This window comes from Cariama cristata, unplaced genomic scaffold (genome assembly GCF_000690535.1).
Source record: "Cariama cristata isolate BGI_N322 unplaced genomic scaffold, ASM69053v1 scaffold11628, whole genome shotgun sequence".
NCBI lineage: Eukaryota > Metazoa > Chordata > Aves > Cariamiformes > Cariamidae > Cariama > Cariama cristata.
Genome location: NW_009629452.1, coordinates 6,744 through 22,511, shown reverse-complemented (window position 1 = coordinate 22,511; position 15,768 = coordinate 6,744). Strand labels below are relative to the sequence as shown.

The following is a 15,768-nucleotide window of genomic DNA, read 5'->3' as shown; positions in this document are numbered from 1 at the left end:
CCCTGATGGCTGGGTCAGACCAAGCTGGGAAAGCCCCATAGCACCCAGGGTCCTGCTGCTCAGCCTTGCAGAGGAGCCCAGACTACCACAGCCCCTTGGTGTGGGAAGCAGGGGCTGCTGCACCCCCAGGAGCTGTTTGCCTGCAGGGCCCTGCCCCTGCACCTGGAGGTGAGGGCTCACTGCAGGGGAGGTGCTCAGAGGTCATCTGGTGTTTTTTGCACAACAAAGCCATGGGCTGCTCCTTTATTTTGTTCTCCCTCCCCTATTATCAATAGTTTTTCTGGTCAAACTGGATTTCCCTGCTGCCACATCCCCAACAAAGGGAGAAGGTCCACACAGTGGAGGTGAGGAGGGTAAACCCCCCACCCCTGCACACTGACGGCCTGCCCCAAACCTCTCTGCAACTGGGGAACATAAATAGCATCTGGTAAGTCACCAGCACAGGGGGTTTTGTGCTGACCTGGAGCAGGCACGTACCCTCTGCTACGCTCCCACAGAGCCCAATCAGCCACTGCTGCTTGAACGCAACGCATCCGGAGGAAGCACCCATTTCATGCTGGGAAGCTGGATGCTGGCGTGCAGCTCTGGCTGCTCTCTGCCTCGGTTTCTTGCCTAGGAAGAAGAGAGACAAGAGTGACAATCTGGATGTGCCACCATGGCACAAAGGCTGCCTTGGAGCTGTGTGTGGCACACGCAGCGGCTCCCTTTGACACGACACCTGGTTGGGTTTGGTCTTGGCTGCCAGCACTAGCAGGCACCCCAAGCCCCAGGACAGAGTGCAGAGCCAGTCTCATCCCCAAGAGGCATCCCCTGTCCCCCAGCCCAGCAAGTCCCCATCCGCTTCCACCCACTTTGGCCCCAGCCCCGGCCCCGGCCCCAGCCGAGGAGCTACGTGCCTACGAACACACAGCAGGACACGGTCACACCACAAAAAGGGAAGAGGTGGCAACCAAACAAAAGCTTCAAAGCCCTGCCAGGAAGCTCTTGCCACTGCAAGAGCTCCTGAGTGACAAGTGGATTTGTTTCCTGCAATCTGGCAGGGAATATTTAGAGGCTGTTAACTCCTGGGGAACCCCAGGAGGAGTTGGGCACGGCTGTAATAATGGGTCATGGTACTCACCAACAGTTTCCCAAAAAAGCAGAGCTGATGCAACAGCAGCTTCCAGACACACTGAAGCAGAGTTGTGTATTTCTTTCCCAAATCAGACATCTCAGTTTAAATCTAGGAGACCCTGGAGCTCCTGGCTTGCAGTGGGGAAAGATGCTGCTGGTTGCTGGCACTGAGTATTGTGTCCGTGCACGAGGAGTCGCCATGGCCGAGGCATCTCTCAGTGCCAGATCCGATCCCCCCATCAGTCCCTTTGCTTGCGCTGCCTTCAGTGCCATGCCACGTTGCGCAAGCCGAGGCCACATCTTTGCACACACTTCACAGCTGTTTGATACTCATAGGTATCAAACCTCTTCTATGCATGTCCCTACATACCCCAAAGAGCTCCCCGGCCATAAATCCTACAGGCAGGTGGGCATTCTAAAGCAAAGGACACTGGGGGACAATAGTCTGATGCTGTGTGGGCAGCTGCAGGGCTGTGCATGGCACTCAGACACGGCCTACGCCGAACGTGGATGTGCCAGACACGGCACAATGCCGACAGGTCCCTGGACAGGAGCTGCCACCCGCTGGCACTGGGACAAACCTGCTGGTTTGCCAGCCGCGAGGACCTGGATGGGGAGGACATTTGGGGTGGCCCTGCACCATGGCACCGGCTCTGTTCAGCTGCACTGAGGAGGCTGAGGCTACTCCAGTCCTCCGGCACAGCCCGGCACTGCTGCTTTCACCCTGGGACACACACCCAGCTGGGGGACTCACCCAAGCCCTGACTTCTGGCTCTCGCCAAGGGTGCTCCAGCTGTAGCTGCCCTCCACAGGTTTTGCTCCACTAGTTTGTGCCAGGCTAGAAATCGGCTGGGAAATGCCACCTCCAAAGCCCCTCGACTTCCCATGGCTGCTCCGGATCTGATGCCACAAGGTCAGGTGGCTCTGGTGAGACGCAGCTGGATTTGTGCTCCAGGGGATGTGTTCCCCTGTGTGACACCTTGGCCAGCCTGCGGTGGGATGGGATGCCTTGGTGCAGGGGGGACAGGAGCAAATTGAGGAGGTAAAGAGGACCACTAGGTCAAAGCTGCTTTTCTGGGACCAGAGAGGATGTGGTTTGGAGCTTGCTGGGAAACTCCAGACCACAGCAAAGGCCCTTCTCCAGCCAAGGTTATCCCTGATAACATCAAACTCTGACATCTGTGTTCAGAGGAAAGCCTGGAGGAAATAGGCTCTGCCGGTGGGGAAAGCCTCCCGGGAAGTTTCCTTCCCTTGGCTCTGGGAAGCTCCAGCCACACAGAGGAGCTAGGTGCTGAGGGAAGGCACGGGCTGGGGGCTGCCAGCTCATCCCCAAAGCCTCCTTGCCCACCATGAGCCCCTTGCTCAGCACGACTCAGCCCCACCCCGCTTCCCAGAGGAGAGGGAAACAAAAGAGGAGGAGGGGGAAGGGTCTAAGAGAAACTTCTTCCAATTTCTTGGGAAGAGAAAAGCCCTATTCAGGCAGGAAGAATACCCATGCGGAGCTGGTCACTAAGCAACCCGCAGAAATTCGGTACGGCCCGATGAACGGGCAAGGAACAAAGCTGCCTCGCTGCCTCGAGCAAGTGCTGGGCAGGGAGAGCCTGCAGGGCCTGGGGACAGGAGACACCAGCCATGCACAGCCACCGCGAGGGGCTGGGACACGCGGCGGGGTCCAGAGCTCCTGAGTGCAGGACTTTGTCCTCAGTCGGCTCTGGAGGGTGACTAGCTTCCATTGGGCCCCCCTTCACAGGGAGGCCGTCTGCTACTCGGGAAGGATTTCTGGTCTGCTCCAAAGCCTGTGGCTCCCCATGGGTCTGGTGTTCACATGGGGCTATATGTATATCATTCCCAAGAGAGGCACAGTGCATTTCGGATAACTCCTTGCTCTCACGGACACTGCTGGGCTTTTATGGGCAGCGCAGCCACACACAGGCTACACCCTCTCCCAGATAAGCTGAATTCTTCATTTAGATTATCAATGTGCAGGGTTGTCCTTTGCAAGCAAGCTTAGTGAGACACAAGAAACTGCTTGGCTTCTCTGTGACACAAGGAAAAAAAGGGACAAAGGAAATTAGGCCTGACAAACCCTGCTGACACTTTGTGCTGAAATGCCTCCCTTGGAGCCCGGCGGGTCCCTGGAGACGCTGCTGCTCCCAACAGAAATGCTGCACAAAAGGAAAACTGCTTGCAGCCAGGGCAGGTCCACTGGGACCAGTCAGTGTGCAGCTGGGCCCCAATCCAAGCCTGATGAGCCCAGGCAGACGCACTGGACCTGCCTGGACACTGGAAGTGGCTTTTTGTCTGCACGGTGTCATAGGGGAAACATCCAGCCCTTCATGCATTTGTCTCCAGCATCTGATAAACTTGGAGAGCAGTTGCTGGGACAAGGACAAACTCACCAGGTGTTTACCCACTTCCTTGGGGAGGTGTTTGGCCAGTTCTGATCCCTGTCCTGTGACTGCACGGTGAACAAGTTGGGGATGCTCAGGCATGTCTACACAAGCTGCAAAGCACCTGCAGATGGGGGTATTGTCATTAACACTCAGTCCTGCCCTCTCCTGGCTTCATTATCCGCTATCTCAGCCTTTAATCAACTGCTTTGGACGCACACTAAATAACCACAACCCACAGGGCTGCAATGAAAAATCAGCTTGGCCAAAGTAGTGCCATTTATTTTGCTTGCAAAACCTCTTTCAGAAGGCCAATATGCTACAGGCTTGCTGGCTGCAACCGGTCTCCTCCCAGCCCGATGAGGGACAGGCACTCCAGCCACCAGCAAGGACAGAGAGCAGCCATCCCTGGACTTGGAAAGCTCCTGCCTCCCCTGGCAAGAGGGTAAACACAGCGCTCCTGGCACAGCTGGGAGCCAAGTGTGCTAAAGCCCAGATACGTAAGGACCATGACCCAACCTTCATGGGTCCTGCAGCCACGGCACCCTCAGAGCAAGTCCAGCGTGCCTGCTGCACCATGGAGAGCATTCACCTGCCCTTGAGCTGGTGATGGTGCTCCTTCAGAGGTGTCATGACAAGGCCACACTGGGAAGCAGAAGTGAGACTGATGCTCTTGCAAATTAGTCACATGGAAGTGTCTGGTCCATCCTTTTTATCTGCAGAGAGCAGAGTGAGAGTAGCACCTCCAGGAAATACGTCAACCTGAGACAGGGTCTGTGTGTCCACCTCCATCCACTGGCTGCCATGGGAGCTCGCTTAGACAATACACCCAGCTCCAAGATGGGCATCACTAATGGAGAGGATCCTCCCAAAACAGAAGTAGCCCCAGCCTGAGGAGCATCTCCTTGCAAAGAAAAAAAATCTGGATGAAGATGCAGGACACTGGACCATATGCTACCCAGATCCATGCTGGATTCTTCTCTCCCAATACCAGTGCCTACAACTATCAGCAACAGTCTTGCAGTATAGCCAGATGGGACTGGCTGTTGGTGTGCTGCATTTTCTTGCTGTTTTTCTCCTGGTCCGTAGCATTTGCACATTTGTAGAAATGTTGTGAGAGAACAGAGGTGCTGAAGGAGGGAAATATCTTTGTGGGGATGAAATGTGCCTGGAAGTCCAGAGCTAACCTCGGTTCTGGTGGTCCTCTTCCATTCCTAGTGAGTTGTTGAGGTTTCCCAGGCAATGGCCCTTGTCGCACAATCAGGATCTCTGGTAAAGCTTCATGATATTCTCGTCATGGAGCTTTTTCCACACTTGCTTCTCCAGGTTGAAGTCATGGTTAGTGTAGAAAATCAGACGTTTCCAGTCCTTGTCATAGTAGTGATCTGAGTACTTCTCGTGACCCTCTGTGATGTAGCCATAGGCACTCACCTGGGAAAGACGAAGGGCTCATTGGGGAGAGGTACCAAGGATGGAGGGAGCTAAGTGAAATACAGGACACAGCTCCCAAAGGGGGAGGGACAGGGATGCCAGTCAGGGCTCCTCTGGGTGACCCTGCCTGGGGGTCCAGAACGACTAGACTATGAACACCGGCTCCAGAGAGCCTGCTGTCCTCTCACTGCCTCCCTGGGAGGCAGGATGAGTCTGAGGCCACAGTAGGCTTCACAGCCTCTACGTGAACTATTCTGGGGCTGTTTCTTTGTCTTTAATCTGCTTCTCCACAGCTGACAAGAACCCATATACCACCCTCAAGGCAGATGGTTGGAGCCACCCCTGCTTTGCCCCATTATCCTATCCCCACTTCCAGACAGCGCTGTACGCAAGAATCATCGTGCTCTTACCCGGTCACAGAGATGGAGGGCAGTCAGCAGCAGGAAGGCCCCTGTTGTGGGTCTGTACAGACGCCAGTAGGGCTTTTCCAGACTTTTAGATTTTAAAAACCTGCAGCAGGAAAGAAAGCACAGAGCAGCTGCTGAGTGTGGTGGTTCAAGCTGGGCACACCTTGTCCCCCTGTGGCCTATGTGGCATCTTCCCTCCTTGCAGCAGTTTGTGGCCATACAAGTGATTTCAGACAAGCCCCGAGTACGCCCACATGTGTGCGTATCACTGCGTGCTCAGTAAAGCACCAGGCCAGCCCAGAATGGTCCACACTTGCACTGCAACCTAAGCCCAGCTTTATGGAAGTGGTAGTCTTGAGGAAGTGGGGATAAAGAGAAGGTGGATTAACAGATCTAGTATGTTAAAGCCCACTCTTAAATCCATCCTTTGCCTTGCAGTGCAGAAATGGCTTTGAAGCTCCCTGGTATATCCTGCTCCCCATCTGCATTTAGGAGCGAAACGAGACAAAGGAAAGGTGCAGAGGAGGGTCACAAAACCCACTAGGAACTGTAGTGTTTTATGCCAGCAGTTGTTAGAAAGGTAGGAGTCCACACCAGGAAAAAATAGCATTTGAGCCCTCTTGGCCTTGGAAAGGACCCAAGTCAGAGGGGAGAGAGCAGAATGAGCAGGGAGGTGCAAGCCATCTGGCACTGCATTTGCCTTCTCTCAGAGAAGGCACAACTCATCTCTGAAGGAGATCGAAGGATAAATGCAGCCAAAGCAGGGCACAACAGGAGCTCTTCTTCCTACATCTCCTGGTCACGTGTGGCCCACGATTGGCAGATCTTACAGTGACAGTGTCCAGCAGCCTTGTTGAAAAGATTACATAGGCAAAGAGCAGCCAGGCCAGGCAAATGGCATACTAAAGAAGTGCCTGTTATTGTGTTTGAAGGCACAACCAACCTCCCGAGTCAAGAAGGGATCTTGGAAGAGAAGGGCTGTTAACAGAGCCTTCCTCCAACGTGCTAAGCAATGAGGAACATGAAAGACTGCTCCTGAACTGGATCAGCTCTTCTAGCGCTTTAGCAACTCTTCCCACGTCTAAAGTCACCATTTGCCCGGGACCATTTTTGGATGCAGAAAGCCAAATCCTCTGACGGCTGTTGCTTCTCCGGCCCACAGATGCTGGACGTCTACCCACCACTAATATCCCACTGCAGCACCACAGAGAATTTTAACTGACTGCACACTGATAAAGCTTATCCCCAATCTGCTGGCGTGGCTATACTGCAGTTACACGGGAGTGAGCTGGGAGGAAAGAGCTCACAGAGAGAGATGGTGCTGGCCAGAAAAAATAAGCCTGTTAGAGCACATAACCCCCAACTCACCTATTTTTCATGTATCTGAGGAAATCAGGGTGAACCACCAGGTATTTGTCCATTGTGAAATCTTCATCAAATCTCTCCCGGGGCTTCTGCCTAAGGACAGGAATGGGGAGACTCAGGACAAGCTCCTGTATTTCATCACAGCAGGAAAGCATCAGCTCTGATGCACTTGGTGATAAGAGAAGAACCACAAACACTGTTAAGTTATTCTGCAACATTTCCCAGATTATGACAAAGCCTCCATAACCTGTATGCATTGCAGAAGGAGAGATCAGGGAGGAGAGGCAACAACAGGAGACAGGAATATCAAAAGCATGTGTGTGTATAGACAAGAACTGGTGAAACCAGGCCTTCATCCATGAGTAGGCCACCACATACGGACACCAGACCAGACAACAGCATGTGCTCATCCCAGAAGACCACAAAGCTTTCTCCAAGCTGTGGCCACACATCACTGAAATCAGCTACTTCTGGGAAGAAGCTGTATTGGTTACAGCACTGCTCAGAGCTGTAGAGGAAATAAGATATTTCTCCAGACAAATCTGCCAGGGGAGGAAGGCTTTAACCTGGCTTTACCCCAGCCTGCACCTCAGTAGGGCTGAGCGCTGTGGAGAGGAAAAGGGCACAACAGAGAGCTCCACGCTGAAGGGTGTAGAGGTGAGACCAGTTTGTTTTACCCGTTGTCGTTCAAGAATCCTTTCCTGACGTTCTTGTTCAGCAGAAGAGCCTTCAGCCACTCGTAGTCTCTAGCTCCTTCCAGGAAGTGAATGTATCTGACATGCTAAGAAAACAGGCGAGCCTTAATGAACAGCACAAGAGAGACACATCCTTTAAAAACAAAAAGCAAGCAGGCATCTAGGCTGAGTTTCTTGGACACACATCTTTGGTCTGCAGCTTCTAATTATCCCACAGAAGCAGAATGGATGTAACATTTGACGTACAGCTACTTCTACAGGCCAAAAGGCTAGGGTAGGACTGATGCAGCTTGCCACTGCAAATACTCACTCCTAGCTAAGCCAATGCAGGTTCCCTCACTAACGGTAACGCTGAAGTCTTAGCTCAGCCCCTTTGCTTCTCATGCATGGCAAGATCAGAACTGAAGACCACAGACTAACAGCATCCTATCAAAGCTGCGCACGCACACGGCACGGCCCTGACTTACTTTTCCCCATGGGATGTTGCTGAACCCTCTGTGTCCCAAGATCTGGAGAGAGGACACCAGGGAGTAGGCTGTGAATCCATAAAAGGAGGTTTTTGTTCCCACATCTTTTTCGTAACCTTTGGTTATAGCCCCACTCACCCTGGCCAAGGAAATAAAACAGAGGAGCAGGTTTAGTAGGTGACCCTCACATCCATATTTATAATAGGAAAAGACAGCATTAGTCTGGAGGAAGGGAGGATTAGGCCCATTTTGAGTTACATCTCTCAATCTGCAGGAGAGCCCCTGCTTTGGAGATGGCTCTCTATGGTTCATCTGTGAAGCTAGGCTCTTCCTGTGCGTTTAGGAGCTTTCCAATTTTTTCATCTCCTCCTGCCATCAGTTATTTTGGCACTCAGGAGTCAGTGCAATACTAGAAAAGGTGAAGTTATCCAGCTGTAATTATCTGCCGGCCAGAATAAGCTAGCTGTGTACCTTCTAAGAAGGAAGCCTGCCTTACCGGAAGACGTAGTCATGGGAGTCAATCTCCTGGCCCATCCCAGAGTTATTCAATATTCCCCCATTCCCCACGACAGCACAGCTGATACATGTCGGCACGCTGCTGTTGCTGTTGGCCAGGAGCAGCTGCTGGTGGGGATTCGGGGGCAGCAGGGACATGACCTCCTCCACCACTGTGAAGCAAACATGGTGGAGAGTTAGCATCAAGAGCCTTCTGGATGGACACAGTGAAACCACTGGAGCTTCCACCACGAGATCCACCTAGCCTGATGCCTTTGACAGGGAGATGCTGCAAACCTCCAGCTACTTAGCATAAGGTTCCTGTTGGGATTTTGACGGTCCCATCCTGACATGCCCTGAGGGACTTACATGAATAATTCAGCTCCATGAAGCCAAACGGAGGAGCAAAATGTTCCAGGCGGTCCCACTCACTGTCATTGAAGTACCTCTTGTCTGTGAAGAGCATGATGTTGGGCAAGAAAAGATCTTGCAGCCAGTCAGACTTGGCAGCTTTGGCCTTCACTGATTCAGAGCAGGTCTTGAAAAACAAAGAGAAAATAATAAGGACTGATTAGCGGGGAGCTGATAAACCCGACTGAGTGCCAGTGCTTGCGTGCCTGTGTGTGACTGTATCAGAAAGCAGCATAGAAACTCCAGTGGTGCATCAACCATTCCCCTCAGTGTCCCCATCACAGTGAACATGAGGCATAATTTCAGCACTACATTAGTAACTAGCTGCTGAAAACTACAAGGAAGCCAGAGTGACACCAGGTCTCTGAGACTTTCCTCTTCAGAACAACAGGCCTGTGATGCTCACGTTTGATTTGCTTTGGGCCTCATTAACTGATGCAAAGTTCTAACCTAAACATACCAAATAAGGCTAGCAGTCCCTCTTGGCAATGCAGCTCACGAGGTCCTGGCCTCAGACTGCACATGAGCAAACACACTGAGGAACATGTGAGATCAGGTCACCATTATCGCTCCCTTTAAAGATAAGAAAAAGTGTGCAAACAACTTGTTCATCATCATAAATGAATCACAGAGAAGCGTGCAGTTGAGAAGGGAATCCAAGCCAGCTTATCCTCTCTAACAAGGGGGGGGGGTCTCATTGCAGCTGGCAAGAGTTAGGCTGTGTGTGCAGATAGAGAGCAAACAACCCTACTGCTCTGGATTTTCCACTGAGTCCATTTGGGCTCTACTTTCTTAGACGCCTTCCCCAAATACCTACTGCAATAGCTACTGAAAGACAAATGAGGAGGCCAAGTGGACCCGCATGCTCAGCTCAAATCCCCAACAATGACCAGACTGCACTGCCAAAGCCTTGCTGTGTGCTCCACAGCTGAGCTGGGCTCTTTGCTATGCATGAGGATGACAATCCAGTCACAGCCTGAGGAGACAGCTCTCATTCTGCCTGTCACAACAGGACTGTAATGAGAAGAACATTGTGGAGGGTTTCATGTTGGCATCGTTTCACTTGCAGCACATTTCATGTCCAGAGACAGGGACATTCCCTTCCTGCTCAAGCTGTACTTTGTACTGTCCAAAGCTTGGTACTTCTTGTGCCTCCACAGCTCAACTGCATCAATACCAGAGGAACTAGGGAAAAGTCTGATCATGTAGGAAATGAAAGGGGTGCTTCTAGTCACGTCCTCTCTCTGCAGAATTAGGGATCAGGTTTGGGAGCGAGACCCAACATGTGATGTCTGGATCCACATCTTCCCTAAAGACCCTTCTGCGTGCATTTTCTCCTCTTTTCTGTACTGAAGAAGGGTTTTCCCCACTGCCTCAGCTGTTCTGCACACCCAGATGCTCTGCAGCCTCAGTTACAGTGGAGGATGTTCTCAGCTTCCTGCTGTGAACTGTTGTCTCACATTTCTCTGCCAGCTCCTGCTCTGCACTTCTGAGATGGCTGCACATGCTCTGCAGCTCATCAGATGAGAAGATGGGAGCACCTGGCAGTCAATGAGCAGGATCCTGGTGACCTAATCCCCCTGTGTCTACAGGCAGTAACACAGAACAGGAGGGGTGAGGTACTGTCTCATGTCGCATATGGACTCTTAGACGTGTAATTCACCCACTCTCATTTGTATTCTGGGTGTCTCGAGACCATGGGGAGCCCAGGAAGAAGGATGCACATCCTGCACCACAGACTGGATCATGTGCCAGGCCATTCTGCTGTGACTCAGTAAGGCTGGGTCAGTGCATGAGCTCAAGCGTTTAACAGCCAAGTTCCACATTTAACAGTCACAGATCTTTGGATGAGAGACATCTCTAGCACTAGCTGCCCCCCTCAATGTCAAACTGAACAGCACATCCCATCAGAAAAGAATGGCTCGCATTGTCAAATCACAGGGGAGAGAGAGGGTGAAAAAGGTGAATTGACAACACCCAGGATGGACTCTCCTCTTGTTGATAATAAACCATAACAATGGTAAAAGAAGTTACTTTTTAACCATTATTTCTCCAATCGGGCACACATACACATAGTTGAATTTTTGCCAATACCGATAGAAAACCCTAAAAAAGGGAATGGTCCCCACCCTACTGTCAGCAAACCAGGCAGGTACATGCTTATCAATCCTCATCCAACCCTTTTTCTTTGATCTTATTTTGACTTTAACAGAAGCAACTAGCAAAGCCTCCATTCCTGTGCACTGAGATCCTCTTCACCATCACTGCCAGCGTCATTCTTCACAGCCTAGCACAGCACAAGCATCACTGCTGCCAACGCTTTGGACTTGCTTTGGTACCTATGTGCTTGGGTGAACAGGCACACTGAGTCATTCCTATTCCTGTTCCCTCACCATGACCCTGCTTGTTTTCTTTAGCTGGGCTGTATAAAACAAAGATTAAGGCAAATCTGGGTATTGTAAACCTGAGTCTTCATAGGAATGCAGTTGTTTAGTTTCCCAAGAAATCGGGTGAGAAATGGGACGTCTGTATGAAGACTGACATTTACTGCCAAACACGTAATGCCTGCCCGTAGGCATCACAAGACTAGGTGTGACCCAGCTTACCTTAGGGTGCCACGTCACAGGGAACATACACGCTGCACTGTGTGCCTGTCCTCTATGCGATATATCAAGGCGCCTAAGAGTGGGACCACCTTTTAGCACATCTAGAAAGATATTTTCCCCAGCTTCTGATGCACCCAAGCTCTAGAAAGGGCTGCTCAGGCTGACTTTCTAAGGAACCCATGAAAATGTGTGCAATTGCATTAAGTTCCCATACTGGAGCACGGTGGAGGACTGGCCAGGTTAACTGACTCATACATATAGGTCTCCCTCTCTGGGTCCCAGCAGCACCTGTATATACCAGTGAGCTGACCTACCAGCTTGGAGATCATCCTCGACTGCAAAGGGCACACATGCCCAAGGGACAGCAGACAAGGTAGTCAACAGAGAAGCATCATTCTTGGTGAACACACACAGCCATCACACCTACCGATGGTGGAGATGAGTTGTCCAGCAGGTACTTGTCCTCGAAACCCCACTGCGGCTCAGACTTGAAGTCTGCGGCCCTCAGTTTCTTCTTTTCTGTCACTGCAGCAGCCTGAGGAACAGGTCTTACAGTTTTCACTGATGCAGGGAGCTCTTTTGGCTTTATTTGGTCTTTGGATATGTTGTTTTCATGAGTTCCCTTCACCCCAGAGGATGGTTTCATTGTTGCCTTCTCCTTGGTTTCTTCCACCTCTGGGGCTGGTCTCACCGTTTTCTCCTTGTTTCCTTGCACACTAGGGGCTGTTTTCACTGTTGTCTTCTTGACTCCCTCCATCCCAGGGGCTGGTTTCATAATCATGTTCTCCTTGGCTTCCTCCACCATGGCAACTGGTTTCATAACTTTCTTCTGCTCCTTCTTCCCTTCCCATCTTGGTGTCCTCTCAACCATATCTTGTTCGAGCCTTGTGCTGTCTCTCCCCAAAGTTACCTTTAAAAAGCTCTTTGAGTTCCCATTATCAGAATAGTTTAAACCCTGATGCTCTTGGGTGTCCACTTGTAGAATATCTGGGGCACGTTGGAAAATGCTCAATCGCCTGAATGCAATCAAAGGAAAAGCAGACACATCACACACACTTTCCACTTAACACCGAACTCCTTCCAGCCCATTTCTAGTGCTCTAGACTCCAAGTTCCTCTCTGTGCTTCAGAGCAACCGCTGCTTATGACCACCACACTCAAAGGACTTGGCCCTGGCAACCGCCACTGAGTTTCTGCAGGATGCTGTATGAATTCAATTTCATTTTCAACTTTGCCACCAAAGTGTTATTCAACTTCCCACACCATTCTGGCCTGAATACTGCTTATCTCCCCACTAAGCAAATCCCAGAGGCTACACACTCCTCTTCAGCGCTTGGCTCATGAAACATCCATATCGGCAGTAACTGCAAACCAGCACAGAACAGCTTTGCCCTGCACTGGGCAGGACCCCTGGCAATGTCCCCAGAGCACTGCAGGACTGTTTTGGAGATCCCGAGTTCAGGACATGGCACAGACCATGAAGGCAGCCATCTGGCTCTCTGCTTTGCCAGCAGAGGCAAGTGCTTCAGCGACAGAGCATAAAGATCTTCCAGAATTCAGTAAGGGAAGTCTAATATGAACTCATTCCTTTACCATACATCACTTCTTGAGCATTTGGGGCCACAGGGCACTTTTTCTTCTCCTTCCCCCTTAGCCAGCTAATACAATCGCATCCACTTACCAGGTACATGTATCCTAAGACAGGCACTTTGAAGCCATTAAAATACACTCTGAAGCTTAAAAATGTAAAATCTCTGAATTTTCAGCAATAACCTCTAATATTGCAGCTGCCCTGTTGCCCGATTCGGAGGCACCGGCAGGTACAAAGATATCATAGGAGCACACAGCTGCCAACAGCAGAAGAGCCACCTGCAACAGGGCTGGGCTGAAACCCAGCAAAAAAATCAAGGCAGAAGCGGTGCGGTTTTGTCCCAAACATTCGTTCTTATCTGCACATGGCTGGAGGGTGGAACAGGAAAAAGGAAGGTGAAAAATGTCTGCAGCTGAGCTTTTATGTACAGTAAAGCTTTTCAGGATAAACCAGCATAGTTGTGGCAGTCTGATTTCACACTCACGTTCACCCTTTGCATGATGCGTTTGTTTTGGAGAGCTGTGGATTGCTTCTGAGGTGATAAATGGGAAAAAAAAAATCTCTGCAGATAGCAGGCCGCAGATAACAGTTCAATTGCTGCTGAAGCTTCAGAGTGGTACAGCATTCATTAGTGTGATTAGGAAATTATCAACTAAGTAGGCTTTTAAAAATCATTTTGTATCAGATAAATACTTGAATCTTTCCAATGCTATTTCTAAGGGTTTTAAGGCCTATCAGCTCTTCCCCTACCTCCCCTCATAATCATTAGCCAGTTTCAACCAAGTATGCAGCAGTTGCTTTCTATCATAGTGCTCCATGTATAAACTTGTGTTACTGTTTACTGCCTAATAAGAGGAAAGATTGTACATATACACTCTTAAGCAAAGAGAAATTTGGTAAGGTAGCTCAGGTAGATCTTAAATCCCTGGACGATCTTCTGTTATATTTTTAAGATGATGTTTAAAATTTTGAAACTAAAGGGCAGAGAACAAATGAAACAGGACAGTATGACAAACCACCTCCCACCCCAGACTTTCCACAGGTGCTCTCTTGCAGGTCACAGATTCCATCTGAGCTCTATTACACTTGAATTTCAAATACTGTGCCAAACATACAGAGATCAAAATGTAAAACCGAGGGCCCTTCACATCCAAAACCTTACTCCCTGCACTCAGACCCACGTGGGCAGGCACTCGTGCCTACACAGGACCCTGCTCTCCTGACCAGCATTTTAAACCCAGACAAATGGTCAAAGCAGCTCATCAAATTTCAGGCTCTAGAGTCCAGCCGGCAAACAACTGCAGAAGCTCAATGACATTTACTGTCATTTTCCTCTCCATTTACAAAGCCCTAGGACAAACAGAGGATAAAGCCATAAAAATGCTGCTTTGTGTCATTTTATGTTACATATAAAGGTACGGAAATAAAACTGACACATAGATAACCACATACAGCTCATGCCTCATTGTGTTTCACTCAAGTTGCAAAAATATGGACATTTCCATTTTCTGAAACTATGGCAGAATGAAATGGCTTCAAGCAGCTGGGCATGGAGAACCAGTTCTTGTCCCAGCCCGGCCACCGATGGGCTCTGTGATCAAGGACAACTCACTTCTCTACAACTCCTCTCCTTTCCCCCAAATTTCCCTTGTGCAGATTCTGACCTCTCCAAATTGATAGCTGTCCTCAAGGTGTGGTCTCAAGCCACTAGAGCTGAGCCAAACTCATGCCACCTCCAGAAGAGATGTAGGTGTTCCCAGCCTGATCCCTCCTGCCTGTCCCCACAGCATCAGCCCTGAGAGGTCCAGTTGAAAACTAACTGTACCCGGACGAGCTCACCAGGAGAGCTGGGACCATATGAGGGCTGGTGGGGAGGCTGAGGAGCGGTGCTTCCCATACACAGCACAGGACACCAACACGTAAGCGAGCCATGCTTGTAGTGGGAAAGGCTCAGATATCTGCTGTGCTTGTGCAAGGAACAGTACCTCCTGCCAGTGATGCCAGAGACATTTTACTGCAGTCTACACTGCAATTCCCTCTACACCCATTCTTGTAGGATTTACTTGACCATTTATATAAAAAATGATACACATATTGATCATATCTGCATGACATTGGTCTCCCAGTATGCAGCATATTTGTACTAGGCATCAGATGCTGAACTCACTATAAATTTGAAGGTATCCCACCAAATTCAATATCCAGCCAAACAAATCTGAACGAGGGCTGAATGAGGCTCTTCTGGGAGCCACCAGGAAAAGCAAAGACTATGTAGTGCCAAAGTATGAAAACAGGTAGCATTAGTAAAGCAAAAGCTGCTTTCTTAAACAGCTACACAAGGAAACACTGGAAACTAGTGATCCAGCAGAAGCAAGTTTTTGATTGTGGATCTTCCAACACTGTGCTCTGATTGTACACAATGTGGTCTGCTAAAGCAAAGCGGTCATCTAACTCAGATCAGAAGTGCAAATTTCAGGGTAAAAAGACACAGAGAGAGAGAAAGCGAAAGAAAGTGAGCACAAGCACTCTATCCAGACAGTGCATATCACAAGGAAGCAGGTGTCTTACCTGAAAGTCTTTGTCTTCCACAAGCCAAACAAGGAGCTGAAATTAGCAATGAATATGCAAAAGTGTATTAAAACAACAAGCCAAATGAGAGCTCTGGGAATTTTAGGAAGCCTTCTCCTAAAAAACCACATGGTGAGATGCCTGAGAGTGATAGAGGCTCTGCTGCTGCTGCCCAGAGGTGCTTGCTAGGCAGTGCTTTCCAAAGGTGTGTTGAATGAGTGGGCTGGTCT

The 15,768-nt window shown here is 50.1% G+C and overlaps 1 protein-coding gene across 1 annotated transcript; it reads right to left on the bottom strand.

Annotated features, from left to right (window-relative positions):
• Positions 1-4,763: 4,763 nt before the first annotated feature.
• Positions 4,764-15,669, bottom strand: ST6GALNAC1 (ST6 (alpha-N-acetyl-neuraminyl-2,3-beta-galactosyl-1,3)-N-acetylgalactosaminide alpha-2,6-sialyltransferase 1). Its single transcript, XM_009705176.1, has 9 exons — positions 15,539-15,669; positions 11,808-12,396; positions 8,733-8,901; positions 8,365-8,536; positions 7,869-8,007; positions 7,384-7,487; positions 6,710-6,799; positions 5,345-5,444; positions 4,764-4,934 (listed from the first exon to the last, which is right to left on the bottom strand). Exons 1-9 carry the CDS (start codon positions 15,667-15,669, stop codon positions 4,764-4,766), a joined length of 1,665 nt encoding a protein of 554 aa, XP_009703478.1.
• Positions 15,670-15,768: the final 99 nt, after the last annotated feature.